The 14816-nt window shown below is 49.6% G+C and overlaps 1 protein-coding gene across 4 annotated transcripts in view; it reads left to right on the forward strand.

Annotated features, from left to right (window-relative positions):
* Window positions 1-9588: 9588 nt before the first annotated feature.
* MLXIP (MLX interacting protein) overlaps window positions 9589-14816 on the forward strand; it is a 68447-nt gene continuing 63219 nt past the window's right edge. For 2 of the 4 annotated variants that reach the window (XR_609563.4, XM_008957740.4), the window contains exon 1: window positions 9589-10717. Coding sequence is in view for 2 of the 4 variants with exons in the window: in XM_008957740.4 (XP_008955988.2) it covers window positions 10305-10717 (413 nt within the window). In the remaining 2 variants the exon portion in view is untranslated. The remainder of the gene's footprint in view (window positions 10718-14816) is intronic. The other 2 variants (XR_008620517.2, XM_034934695.3) reach the window with 1 other exon arrangement.

Raw genomic sequence — 14816 nt, forward strand, 5'->3', positions numbered from 1 at the left:
AATCATCCAACATATGATGCTAGAATAACTGGACATCTGTGTGCAAAAATATTAAACCTATACCTTGCACCTTATCACAAAATTCACTCAAAATAGATCATAGACCAAAATGTGAAACATAAAACTAAGACTTCCAGGGGAAAACAGGAGAAAATCTTTGTGACTTTGGGGTTAGGCAAAGCTTTTTGCTAAAGACATTGATAAGAGATTGAAAAAACAAGCAGACTGCCAGACGATCTTTGCAAAACATGTATCTGATAAAAGACTTGTAGCCAGAACATATAAAGAACTCTCTTTTTTTCTTCGTTGTTCTTTTTTTTTTTTTTGAGATGGAGTCTCACTTTGTCGCCCAAGCTAGAGTGCAGTGGGGCGATCTCAGCTCACTGCACCCTCTGCCTCCTGGGTTCAAGCAATTCTTCTGCCTCAGCCTCCCGAGTAGCTGGGATTATAGGGCATGCGCCACCATGCCCAGCTAATTTTTTTTTTTTTTTGAGACGGAGTCTCGCTCTTATTGCCAGGCTGGAGTGCAGTGGTGCGATCTCGGCTCACTGCAACCTCCAACTCCCTAGTTCAAGCGATTCTCCTGCCTCAGCCTCCCGAGAACCTGGGATTACAGGCACACTCCACCACGCCCAGCTAATTTTTATATTTTTGGTAGAGATGGGGTTTTGCCATATTGGCCAGGCTGGTCTCGAACTCCTGACCTCAAGCAATCCACCCATCTCGGCCTCCCAAAGTGCTGGGATTACAGGTGTGAGTCACCACACCCAGCCTCTTTTTCCTTTTCTTTTCTTTCTTTCTTTTTTTTTTTTTTTTTTTGAGACAGGGCCTTGCTCTGTCACCGAAGCTGGAGTGCAGTGGTGTGATCACGGCTCACTGCAGCCTCAACCTCCTGGGCTCAGGTGATCCACCCACCTCAGTCCCCCAGGTAGCTGTGATCATGCCACTGCACTCCAGCCTGGGCGACAGAGCAAGACCCTATCTCTAAATTTTAAAAAAGTGCAAAAATCTGGATGTAAATATTTACACTGGTCTTATTCATAACCACCAAAAACTAGAAACAACTAAAATGGCTTCAACTGGTAAATGTATAAACACGCACTGGTACGTTCATAAAATGAAATACTACACAGCAATAAAAAGGAATGAGCTACAGATACATGCAGCAGCAGGGCAGAATCTCAGATGTATTACGCTAAGTGAGAGAAGCCACACTCAAGGCTACTTTTTGAAGGATTCTGTTCCGGAAAAGGCAAAACAATGGGAACAAGAAACAGATGGGTAGTTGCCAGGGACTAGAATGCAGAGAGGGACTGACTACAAAGGGCAAGTGGGAACTGGGGGTGACGATGGGTACTGGAACTGGTGTGTGTGTGTGTGTGTTTGTGTTTGTATACGTGTCTATGTATGTATATGCGTGTGTGTATATTTTTTAAGAGACAAGGTCTTGTTCTGTCATCCAGTCTGGAGTGTAATGGCACGATCATAGCTCACTGCAGCCTCGAACTTCTGGGCTCAAGGGATTCTCCTGCCTCAGCCGCCTGAGTGGCTGGGACCACAGGCTCATGCCACCATGCCTGGCTAATTTTTAATTTTTTTGTACCAACAGGATCTTGCCATCTTGCCCAGGTTGGTTTCCAACTCCTGGGCTCCAGCGATCCTCCCCTCTCAGCCTCCCAAAGTGCTGGGATTACAAGTGTGAGCCACTGTGCCTGTCCTGTCCTATATCTTTTTTTTTTTTTTGACAGAGTCTCACTCTGTCGCCCAGGCTGGAGTGCAGTGGTGCAATCTTGGCTCACTGCAACCTCCGTGTCCCAGGTTAAAGCAATTCTGCCTCAGCCTCCCAAGTAGCTGGGATTACAAGCTCATGCCACCACGCCCAGCTAATTCATGTATTTCACCATGTTGGCCAGGCTGGTCTTGAACTCCTGACCTCAAATGATCCACATGCCTCAGCCTCCCAAAGTGCTGGGATTACAGGCATGAGCCACCGCGCCCGGCCCTGTCCTATATCTTGATTGCGGTAGTGTTCACTTGACTGTATATGTTTGTCAAAACTCCTGGAACTGTACATTAAAAAGAACTTTTCCAGGTGCAGTGGCTCATGCCTGTAAACCCAGCACTTTGGGAGGCTGAGTCAGGCAGATCATTTGAGGTCTGGAGTTCAAGACCAGCCTGGCCAACAGGGCAAAAACCCATCTCTACTAAAAATACAAAAATTAGCCGGGCATGGTGGCATGTGCCTATAGTCCCAGCTACTCGGGAGGCTGAGGCAGGAGAATCGCTTGAACCCAGGAGGTGGACGTTGCAGTGAGCTGAGATTGTGCCACTGCACTCCAGCCTGGGCAACAGAGTGGGATTCTGTCTCAAAATAAATAAATACATAAATGAATAAAGAGGACAGTCAGACTGTGCACAGTGGCTCATGCTTGTAATCCCAGCACTTTGGGAGGCCAAGGCAGGAGGATCCCTTGAGCCCAGGAATTCTTTTTTTTTTTTTTTTTTGAGGCAGAGTCTAATTCTGTCGCCAGCCAGGCTGGAGTGCAGTGGTGATCTCGGCTCACTGCAACCTCCGACTCCCAGGTTCAAGCAATTCTCCTGCCTCAGCCTCCCGAGTAGCTGGGATTACAAGCGTGTGCCATCACGCCCGACTAATTTTTGTATTTTTAGTAGAGACGGGGTTTCACCATGTTGGCCAGGATGGTCTTGATCTCCTGACCTTGTGATCCGCCCGCCTCGGCGTCCCAAAGTGCTGGGATTACAGGCGTGAGCCACTGCACCCGGCCAGAGCCCAGGAATTCAAGACCAGCCTGGGCAACATAGGGAGACCCTGACACGTGGAAATAAAGGCCCGGTATTGTCAGGTGTTCTGATAGTTCAGGAAAATCCTAACTTTTCTTTTTTGAGACGGAGTGTTGCTCTGTCACCCAGGCTGAAGTGTAATGGCGTGATCTCAGCTCACTGCAACCTCCGCCTCCCGGGTTCAAGCGATTCTCCTGTCTCAGCCTCCCGAGTAGCTGGGACTACAGGCATGGGCCAAGACGCCCGGCTAATTTTTGTATTTTTAGTAGAGACGGGGTTTCACCATGTTGTCCAGGCTGATCTCGAACTTCTGACCTCAAAGATCCACCCATCTTGGCCTCCCAAAGTGCTGGGATTATAGGTGTGAGCCACCAGCGCCCAGCCAATCCTAACATTCTAATGTCTATAATATGAAATGTCATGATTTTTACAATGTTAGCAAATCATTCAAAATTTTAATAAACTGTCTAGATGTTAGTTTTTAATCGGCCAGGCGCGGTGGCTCATGCCTCTAATCCCAGCACTTTGGGAGGCCGAGGCGGGCGGATCACAAGGTCAGGAGATCGAGACCATCCTGGCTAACACAGTGAAACCCCATCTCCACTAAAAATACAAAAAACTAGCCAGGTGTGGTAGCAGGCGCTTGTAATCCCAGCTACGGGAGGCTGAGGCAGGAGAATGGTGCGAACCCGGGAGGCGGAGGTTGCAGTGAGCCGAGATTGGGCCGCTGCACTCCAGCCTGGACGACAGAGCAGACTCCATCTCAAAAAAAAAAAAAAAGGTCACCCCTTTTGCTCCTAAATCACCCTCAAAGTAAAAGAGAACAAGAAACAGAAGCAGAAATCCATATTTAGTGAAATAAGACAACACCTGTAGCTCCAAACCTGTAGAAGCAGATCCCAGAGAAAAGCAGGCCAGTTCTCTCCTGGAATCCCAGAAAGTCCCAGGAATTGGAGGCTTCAGTGCTGCAGGAGGGAGGGGACTAAAAACAAAGTCTGTATATGGAGCAGTAAGACCTCCGGGTTCTCATCCCCCATCCTGTGTGCTCTCGGGTGACTAGCTCTCTCCCTCTCCAGGTTTAGCTTCTGGAGAAATTAAATCAAAGAGGCTCCAGAACTGGGGATGGCAGGCATTGAGTGCAGGCAGTGAGTTGCCAGAGGCTGAGAGCAGAGAGATTTAGTGGCAGTGGGCAGAGCAAACAGCAAAATGACTGCCCTCTTCCCTGGCCTTGCTCCAGAAACTGAGCAGCCAGACATACACACTCCCAGAAGGCAGTTGGAGGTCCCCCCCGGGCAATCAGAACCACCCACAGAGAAGACCTCCAGATACTGACATTTAGAAGCCTCTGACCAAAGAGCTGCCTGGCCACCCACTGGCTTACTCGCTGACAGGCCATGCTCCTGCCGTACACACCGATCCTATCAGTCATCCTCATGGGCTCCTTTCCAGACTTCTGAGGAAAGCTTCCAACATGAAGAGGGAGTTCAAAACAAACTGAGAGAGAGAGAGAGAGAGAGAGAGAGAGAGAAAAGAAATATAAACAATGCAGGGAGCAAAAGATAACTTCAAATAAACTCAAAATATTCTTCTGGGAGAGATGAGACAATATTGCATACATAAAACAAGAAGAGGATGCTATCACTAAATTAAAAAAAAAAGTAACAGAAAGTAAGAAAGACCTCTAAGAAATGTTTCTGAAATGAGGTATAATTTTTTTTTTTTTTTGAGAGGGAGTCTTACTCTGTCACCCAGGCTGGAGCGCAGTGGCGTGATCTCAGCTCACTGCAACCTCCGTCTCCCAGGTTCAAGCGATTCTCGTGCCTCAGTGTCCCGAGTAGCTGGAATTACAGGTACACACCACCACGCCTGGCTAATTTTTGTATTTTTAGTAGAGACGGGGTTTACACCATGTTGGCCAGGCTGGTCTCAAACTCCTGACCTCAGGTGATCCACCTGCCTTGGCTTCCCAAAGTGCTAGGATTACAGGTGTGAGCCACTGGACCTGGCGAAAACTCTTTTTTTAATCATAACTTTAAAAACCCAGTTTTAAGTTTTATTTTTTGTGCTACGCTGTTTCTTGTGTTCCATATCGTTCTCGTACTTGAATTTCATTTTTGTCTTCTTGGAGAGAACAACCTCTAGTAGTAATTCTTTCTAATGTGGCCAATGGATGAAAAGACTATTTTACCTTCTATCCTCTAAAATTTATTGAGGTGACAATATAAGGAGGTCAAACAACTCTACAGGAAAAAAAATCTAATCATCTGATTTAAAATGGGCAAAAGAACTGAATAGACATTTATCAAAAGAAGAGATACAAATGGCAAACAGGTATATGAGAAGATGCTCAACATCATTGATCATCAGAGTAATGCAAATCAAAACTACAACGAGGCCAAGTGTGACGGCTCACATCTGTAATCCCAGCACTCTGGGAGGGTGAGGTGGGAGGATCACTTAAGCCCAGGAGTTCAAGACCAGCCTGGGCAACATGGGGAGACCCAGTCTCTACAAAAAATTAATAAATTGGCCAGGTGTAATGGCACATACCTGTAGTCCAAGCTACTCTGGAGGCTGAAGTGGGAGGATCACTTGAGTCCAGGAGGTAAAGGATGCAGTAAGCCTTGATTGCATTACTGCACTCCAGCCTGGGCAACACAGTAAGACCCTGTCTCAAAACAAACAAAACAACAACACACTAAATGAGAAATCATCTGTATTAGTCCATTTTCACACTACTGATAAAGGCATACCCGAGACTGAGCAACTTACAAAAGAAAGAGGTTTAAGGGACTCACAGTTCCACGTGGCTGGGGAGGCCTCACAATCATGGTGGAAGGTGAAAGACACATCTCACATGGCCGCAGACAAGAGAAGAGAGCTTGTGCAGGGAAACTCCCCTTTTTAAAAATCATCAGATCTCATGAGACTTATTCACTATCACTAGAACAGCACAGGAAAGGCCTGCCCCCCATGATTCAATTACCTCCACCGGGTCCCTCCCACAACACATGGGAATTCAAGATGAGATTTGGGTGGGGACACCCAAATCATATCATCATCTCACCCCAGTTAAACCATATCATCATCTCACTCCAGTTAAAGCAGCTCTTGGCTGGGCACAGTGGCTTGTGTCTGTAATCCCAGCACTTTGGGAGGCCAAGGTAAGCAGACAATTTAAGTTCAGGAGTTCCAGAGCAGCCTGGTGAACATAGTGAAACCCTGTCTTTACTAAAAATACAAAATTTAGCTGGGCATGGTGGCGGGCCCCTGTAATGCCAGCTACTCTGGAGGATGAGGCAGGAGAATTGCTTGAACTGAGAGGAGGTTCATAAAATAAAAATAAAGGCTGTGTTTGTATCGCTGGGAAATTTTCTTTTATTGCTGCTTTGGTTATTTCCTCTCTTGCTTACTTCTTTCTTTCTGTAACTATCTAGATGGATCCTCCATGTCACAACTTCTCTTTTCCTTTTGGCAGTTTTCTGGGAGAAACCCTCAGTTTGTTTATTTATTTTGAGATGGAGTTCGCTCTTGTTGCCCAGGCTGGAGTGCAATGGCGTGATCTCGGCTCACCAAAACCTCTGCCTCTTGGGTTCAAGTGATTCTCCTGCCTCAGCTTCCTGAGTAGCTGGGATTACAGGCATGCGCCACCATGCCTGGCTAATTTTGTATTTTTAGTAGAGACGGGGTTTCACCATGTTGGCCAGGCTGGTCTGAAACTCCCGACCTCAGGTGATCTGCCCACCTCAGCCTCCCAAAGTGCTGGGATTACAGGCATGAGCTACCGTGCCCGGCCTGTGTATTTTTGGAGACAGAGTCTTGCTCTGTTGCCCAGGCTGGAGGGCAGTGGTGCAAACTCTGCCTCCCGGGTTCAAGCGATTCTCGTGCGTCACCTCCCAAGTAGCTGGGACTGGAGGTATGTGCCACCATGTCTGGTTACTTTTTATATAAACCTTCAGTTTAATCTTTTAGCTTACTGCTGTGTTTTTCAGCTTTATTCACTTTGCTTTTTTTCTATATTTTTGTTTCAACTCAACTTTTAAAAAATCATACTTGTATATTTGTATATTTATATTTATTTTCCAAGACCTCATTTGCCTCTTTTTCATAATGGGCTATTATTGCTCCATGGTACAGAATCTTCTGTGTTCTTTCCTAAACTATTAGTTATTTTTAAAATATTTGTTAACTTTCTCCCCCTTGCTAGTTCTCAGGTACCCGCTTTCTCCCAGAGTGCTGGCTTTCCTTAATTATTTGCTGACTTGTGCTGGTGTGTAACCCTTCATACTTAGGTATTTCTATTTGTCTGACTGCTGATTTGATTCCAATCCAGTGTTTCTTCTGATTCATGGAGAAGAGACGACAACGCTGTGAGGCTCTGGTTTTGGTGGCTTGTCTGGGTGTGGGGGCTCCTTGTCATCATGGGATTTTTAGCTCCCTGGGTCGCCATCCTGCATGGCCACTCTCCTGCCGATGCTGCCCGCTACTCAGCAGGAGGGGAAGTCGAGACCACCTCCTTAACCTTGCAGACATTGATTGTGAGCTTGGAGCACCTTCCGTGACTGGACCACCCATGCAGCGGTCCTTTGCTTTTTGCATTTTTAACTGCAGTTTTCCCCAAGAGTCTTCCCTAATACAGTCTCTTAGGAATTGACGGTGGGATTAAACAAGGCATGTTTCTGCACTGAATATGGTCCATGGGTTGCCACTTTGCAACCTCAGCTTTAAGGCTTATTTCCTCCCAGGAAACTGATGTTAACTTTTTAAGTTAAAAATGTGTATATAAGTAATACATGTTTATTTTGGAAATTAGAAAATACAGGCCAGGTGTGGTGGCTCATGCCTGTAATCCCAGCATTTTGGGAGGTTGAGGCAGGAGGATTGCCTGAGCCCAGGAGTTCGAGACCAGCCTGGGCAACATAGGGAAATTCCATCTCTACAAAAAAATTAAACATTAGCTGGGTGTGGTGGTGCCCACCTGTGGTCACAGCTACTCGGGAGACTGAGGTGGGAGGATAGCTTGGGCAGGGGAGGTTGAGGCTACAGTGAGCCATGATCACACCAATGTGACACAGTGAGACCCTGTCTCAAAAAAAAAAAAAAAGAAAGAAAGTATAGGTAAACACAAAGACAAAAAAGCAGGGCATGGTGGCTCACACCTGTAATTCTAGCACCTAGGGAGGCTGAGGCAGGAGGATCACTTGAGGTCAGGAACTCGAGACGAGACCAGGCTGGGCAGCATGGTGAGACCCCATCTCTATAAAAAATACAAAAATTAGCAGGGCACAGTGGTGTGCACCTGTGGTCCTGCTACTTGGGAAGTTGAGGTGGGAGGATCACCTGAGCCCTGAAGGTTGAGGGTGCTGTGAGCCATGATGGCACCACTCCACTCCAGTCCAGGTGAAAGAGCCAGATCCTGTCTCAAAAAAAAAAAAAAAAAAAGTGGCTGGGCATGTAAACTTACCAAGGACCAAGGAGACAAGTCTTGAGAGAAAGGAAGGCAACTCAAAGGATGGACTTTTAAACACTTGCAACCAGCATTGGGAACAGTAGTAGGTTGAAGAGGGAAATCTAGAACTCATGCCTGAAAACTGCCAGTCATCCAGCCCATTTTTCCTTACAGACATTTGGAAATAAGTTAATGGAGCCATTTTGGTGAGAGCCCTCTGTTCCCTTCAGGAGGCCTTTGTCAGGAAGAGGGTGGGGCAGGGGACTCACCCCCCACTCAAATCTGGAACTGAAACCAGCTTCAAAGCCGAGTGCAGAGCCAGCGCGGTGGCTCATGCCTGTCATCCCAGCACTTTGGGAGTCCAAGGCAGGCCTCACTTGAGGTCAGGAGTTCCAGACCAGCCTGGCCAACATGGTGATTGCACCACTGCGCTACAGTCTTGGGTGACAGAGCAAGACTCTGTCTCAAAAAACAAAACAACAATAAAACAAAGCAGAGTGCAGGAGTGGCTGTGGACTCTGGACGCCCTGCTAGGATTAGGATGGGTGTTCCTGGCTCATGGGCCTCACTGGCTCTTCTGATGCCCTGCCACCCCCACCCCAGACTGGCTTTGAGCCCGGGAAACCTTGACAGCTTTCTAGAGGTGTCTGTCAGTTAGGTTGTGCCACGCGAAGTTGCCGTTTCTGCAGGTCAAATAGTGGTGGACTATTGGCAATTTCTAGACACCTCCGGTCTGGTTGATCCAAATCCTCCAACCTGTGGCACATTTATTTAGCGCTCATTTTGTGCCAGCCTGCCTGCTAAGCAACTTATAGCCATTTTTATTTGTATTTATTTATTTTTCTTTTTGAGACACGGCCTCGCTCTGTCGCCCAGGCTAGAGTGCAATGGCGCAATCTCGGCTCACTGCAACCTCCACCTCCCGGATTCAAGCGATTCTCCTGCCTCAGCCTCCCGAGTAGCTGGGATTACACGGGTGCACCACTACGACCGGCTCATTTTTGTTATTTTTAGTAGAGACAGGGTTTCACCGTGTTGGCCTGGCTGGTCTTGAACTTCTGGCCTCAAGTGATCCACCCGCCTCGGGCTCCAAAAGTGCTAGGATTACAGGCATGAGCCACCGCGCCCCACTATAGCCATTTTAAAACTGTCCCAAGTTTCTGAGGAAACGGAATTGTTCACCATTTGACAGAGAAGAAGACTCTGGCTCAGATACTCCCCTTTTAGAATTGTTTCGGGGGCTGGCTCGTCCGTCAAACTTTAAAAAAATAACAACAGCATGCTGAGTTGAAGTTAAAAGAGCTGGGGTCTGGAGGTCGCTGGGCTCAGGGGCGCTGCCACTCAACAGCTGCGCCGAGCTGGGGACGCGCAGGGGAAGCAAGTTCCCAGCTCTGTGGACTCCAGGTCTGAGAAAAATCCTGTCGGTATTCAGCCACCCAGTGTTCCCATCAATACGATGAGAATAATGAGGACAATAGCCACCACGTCCGGCAAACTCAGGCGTGAGCTGCGAGGACTCGGTACCGCCCGGCAGGAGGAAAGCAGGGCCTGGAGGCCGAGGAGCCCCACCCGCACCCACCACGTGGAGCCGGCCGGGCCTGCGGCGAAGCCGCAGGGCGACTCCCGGGGCGCGGAGCGGGGCGGGGGCGGGACTAGCACGGCCCCACTCCGCCGCCGCCTCTCCCGGGCCGCGACACCGGCGAGCCGCTCCGCCCGGCCACCGTGTCCCTCAGCACCCACGGACGCCGGGAGAGGAGGAGGTGGCGAGGGGAACGGCCGGGAGGCGTGGCCTCCGCTTCCCCTTTTTTTTTTTTTTTTTTGGTCCGCCTAGCTAAGGAAAGGTTCCCCTGCGCCTTTAAGAGGCCGACGCGGGCAGCCGATTGGCCCAGACGCCTCGGTGACGTCACGCCGGGGCCGGAGCCCTCCCCCTCCCGCCGCGCCGCGCGCTCGCGGACAGTCGGCGCGCGGGCCGGGCCGGGCCGGCGCCCCTCTGCTTAGCGCGCTTGTCGCGTTACCCCGGGCTCCGGGGGATGCCCCCGGCCGAGCCCTTCTCATGGCCGCCGACGTCTTCATGTGCTCCCCGCGCCGGCCTCGCAGCCGGGGCCGCCAGGTGCTGCTCAAGCCCCAGGTGTCCGAGGACGACGACGACTCGGACACGGATGAGCCGTCCCCGCCGCCCGCCTCCGGCGCGGCCACCCCGGCCCGGGCCCACGCGAGCGCCGCGCCACCGCCGCCTCGGGCCGGGCCGGGCCGCGAGGAACCTCCGCGCCGCCAGCAGATCATCCACAGCGGCCACTTCATGGTGTCGTCGCCGCACCGAGAGCACCCGCCCAAGAAGGGCTACGATTTCGACACGGTCAACAAACAGACGTGCCAGACCTACAGCTTCGGCAAGACTAGCTCCTGCCACCTGTCCATCGACGCCTCGCTCACCAAGCTCTTCGAGTGCATGACTTTGGCCTACAGGTAGGGACACCCGCGACCCCCTGAGGCCCCGGCCGGAGGCCCCTGTTTGACAAAACAAGCGTGGAGGGGAGGGCCGCCTGGCAACCCCGTGGCTTCATGCATTCCCTTTGGGTCTTCCTCCTTCGGGAGGGTTTATGGATCTGGGGTTCCCCGCGTTGCCAGAGGAGCCGGGGTCCTGGCCTCTTCCCCTGCCAGCAGTGCCGGGGTCCTTTCGGGTTCACGTTCCCCATTCAGGCCCTCCCCTCCAGTGTCCTGGGACCACCGATGTTGGACGAGGAAGAGGTATAAACACTGGCTGCATCTTGTGTTACCCGACTCTATCGACTCCTTCCTCCAAACGCTTTGTGTGTTTCCCCCATATCCAGCAGCGGTCAGGACCACCTGTTCGGGGTGACTGGAGGCTGGCTCTGCTGTTTAATGGTTGTGTAACACCTCGGAGCCTGTTTCCTCCTTTATAAAAGGAGAATGACTGTAGTGTCTGCCTCCAAGGGGCTGTTGTGGGGATGGAGTGAGATAGGTAAATTGCTTATTCCAGTGCTTGGCCAGAGTTAGGTGTCCCTGCACCTGGAGGCTGGCCCCCTTACAACCTCATCGGGAGGCCCTCCCCCATCTCGGGAGGGCTTTGGGTGCCTCCTAAGAAGACTTTTGGTGCCACAGCTGTTGGAGGTGCAGTCTGTCCTTCTGGCAAGTTGGAGGGTTGTCTGGCCGGTCCTGAAACATTATATGAGGGAGATGTCATTGTTGAGGGCAGACATCCCAGACACCGTTCTGACATGTGGATTCGGCTCTGGGCAGAGATTCCTCTTTTCCAAGTCACAGAAAATGCCTGGCCCTCAAAGATTAAAGCGCTTTTTCACTCTCTCTCCCTTTCCCACTATGAATATTAGCTATTTGCTGCAGGTAACTTTTTTTGTCTGCGCAACAGAACTTCTTTGGACTGGCAGCAGCGGCCTTGAGCAGCTTGGCCCTGCAGAAGGCTCATGATAGGATCTCTGCTGAGTTAAGCTTATTGCATTAGGAACTGGACTAGCGGGGGCTGTCTTAGGTCTGCTCTGGAGGCATCTCGGGAGAAGTTTCCTAGGAGACTCCATAAACAGCGTAATAAAAGAGCAGGAATATCTTGCCCCCTCTCACCTCACCTTTTTAAGAGAGCTGTGAGCCCCAAGCATATCCAGTTTTAAATGTTATGCTTTTACCTGAAGTTAAAATATTAGATACTTAGCCCTGGATGGCACCCCCCTCACCGCCGCGGTCCCTGGAATAAACGATTAGTCAACTTGTTCTTTGTTATGTTCCTGAAACACCCCTATTTCCTCTCTTGAAGGTTTCCCTGATGATCTGTTCCCGTAGCTCCTCCTCCCATCCCCCTTACCCGGCACATTGGTCAGTCTCTGCTGATTCTCTGGTCTTGCCAGTTTGAGCTGGCACTGAGCCTGTAAAGATGTTCTGCTTTTTAAAAACCAAATGGTGTTGAGGCTGCAGCCCTGTGCGCCCTCCAGTCTCTGATTTTGAGCAGTTCCATTGGAATCAAACCCGACTGGATCGCAGCATATGCTATGCCTCGAGAGAGCCTTTTCAAACAAAGCTCGAGGTGAAAGACTGGAATGTATCTTATTAAGAAAACTTAATCCTCTTCTTTATTTTAATATAAACTTCTACATATACAGGGAGAGAATGGATGAGTCACGGGGGGCATGGACTGGAAAGGTCTCACCTAAGTAAGCTCTGCTAAATGAAAACTAAATCAGTCTCCCCTTTGCAGTCTGTTTGGATAACCTAAAGGCTTATTAAACAACACCAAATAATTTTAGTAATGGCATTTTTTTTTTCATTTCTCTCAAAAATATTTTGGCAGCTGGCCGTTGCTCAGTTAACTTTCTTGATTGCAAAATGCACCATCAGTTTGGTGCAAGAAGCTTATCTTGCTCTCTTGGCTCTCTCACTTTCGCTGCTTTTCCCTGTGCCTAAGGTCTCCTGCTGCCTAAGGTCGGCCACCTAAGGTCTACCACCACAGGCCCTCGGATGGGATCTGTCCAGTCATTTCTCATGAAGATGCCCTTTGTCTGTCTGTGTGAGGCTGGTTTGTCCAGTGTTGGGTTTAGCTGGCAGTGTAGAACTTTGGTATGGATGACAGACGAATGACTCAAAACCAGTTGTCTGGGCTGTAGTCTGTGGCACAGAAAGAAACTAGAGGAAGGTGAGTTTCTGACCCCAGCTCTCCTAGTGAGGACTGCTACCTGGCTTTCAGGGAAGGAAGGTTGAGATCGGAGGCAACGCGGGGCGTGGTGGCTCATGCCTGTAGTCCCAGCACTTTGGGAGGCCGAGGTGGGGGATTGCTTGAGCCCAGGAGTTCAAGATCAGCCTGGGCAATGTAGCAAGCTCCCCATCTCTAAAAAAGAAAAAGAAAGAAAGAAAAAAAGGGATTGGGGGCAGGGCAGAAAGAAGACTTAACCTCAGAGCCTGTCTGGCTTCCATCCTGGTGGGGTTCATGCCTTCCCTGCCGGCTGTCTGGGTCCTCCCCTCCTGCCCGAGCTGAGAAAGGCCAGCTGGGTCTCCTCTTCTGTGTGACTGTTTCTGGCCTAGGTTCTTTCTAACTTCAACTTCCTGTCTGTCCTCTGGCCTCTTCGTTCTAGCCGTCTAACTCTCCGTGGTACACTCTGCTTTTTGTTGTTGTTGTTTGATTTCCTGTTAGCTGCTGCCTCCCAGCTGTTTCCAGATGAGGTTCAACAGCTCTCTGGGGAGGAACTAAGTGCAGGGGAAGTTGTGGTTATTTTTTACCGAGTCCTGAGAAGTGGCCTAGGGATTCTGACTGTGATCCATTCCTGAACTGGCAGGGCTTCACCTCCTGAAGGGTCTTTGCCCGGGGCTGACTTTGGGTGTGGAACAGGGTGTTTGAGGACTTGGATGTGAGTGTGCCCAGGGCCTGCTGGGTAGGGAACCGTGCAGATGGGATTCTTTGTCCTTCTCACTCAGTTTTGCTGAGAAGCCCTGTGGCGAAGGGTCTTGATTTGGTCCAGAAACATGTGCTCAATTATTGGGACATTTTGGAGAGAAGGGGTTGCCTTTCCCCGAGGCAAACCAGGTGTTAATGATGGAAAAAATCCTAAGCATACCTTATCTGAAGTCTAAGAATGCTATTCAATGGGAAAGATAAAATTTCCCTGCAAGGTGGAAGTGAGGATCAGCAGAGATAACCTCTGGGAATGGAGCTGGGAATGGGGCTAGTGCCTGGCAAGTAACACACAAGAGGAGGGTTTAACGGGCTCCGCATAGCAAGTGGGTTATGGCAGAATTTTAGTTCTGCATCTGCATTCATCTGACATTTATGAGGAGCCCGTGTCTCATCTATGAACTGAAGGAAATAGTGTATCTAACCAGGGTCTTAGCTGAGCTTTCGAATGCCTGCTTGACAAATACTAAATAGAAGCATTCTTGATTTGGCCGGGTGCTTTCTGAGGCTCTACAATGGAGCTATGTACTGTAGAACATAGTTCATGGTTCTTGCCCTCTTGACACTGTAAGGAATGTCACACATGTATATCCTTCACACAGAATTTCCTTTTTTTGAGATAGGATCTCGCTCTGTTTCCCAGTCTGGAGGATAGTGATGTGATCACAGCTCACTGCAGCCTTGACCTCCCAGGCTCAAGCAGTCCTCTTGTCTCAGCCTCTTGAGTAGCTGGGACTGCGGGCACGCACTACTATGCCTGGCTAATTTTTTATTTTTTGTAGATATGGGGTGTTGCTATGCTTCTCAGGATGGTCTTGAACTCCTGGCCTTAAGCAGTCCTTCCACCTCAGCCTTCCAAAATGATGAGATTCTAGGAGTGAGCTATTGTGCCCAGCCCCTACCTACAGATTCTGAACACTTCTAGTGTGTACCTTTTTGTGGTTGGTTTTGGTTCCATTTCTTTGCCTTTTTAGAAACTCCTTATTTCAGGGAGCGTTGGTATGAATATTTCCGGTGGTGGGGGGAAGAGGTAGTCTTTTTCTGTATTTAGAGATAAGCAGTTTCTGGAAAATAGGTTTCTGTTTAAGAAGTGGGTGTTTGGAGAGACTTAAATTAGGGCTTGTAAGATAGCCTTGGGATGTAAGTTTC

This window comes from Pan paniscus, chromosome 10, assembly GCF_029289425.2.
Source record: "Pan paniscus chromosome 10, NHGRI_mPanPan1-v2.0_pri, whole genome shotgun sequence".
Lineage (NCBI taxonomy): Eukaryota > Metazoa > Chordata > Mammalia > Primates > Hominidae > Pan > Pan paniscus.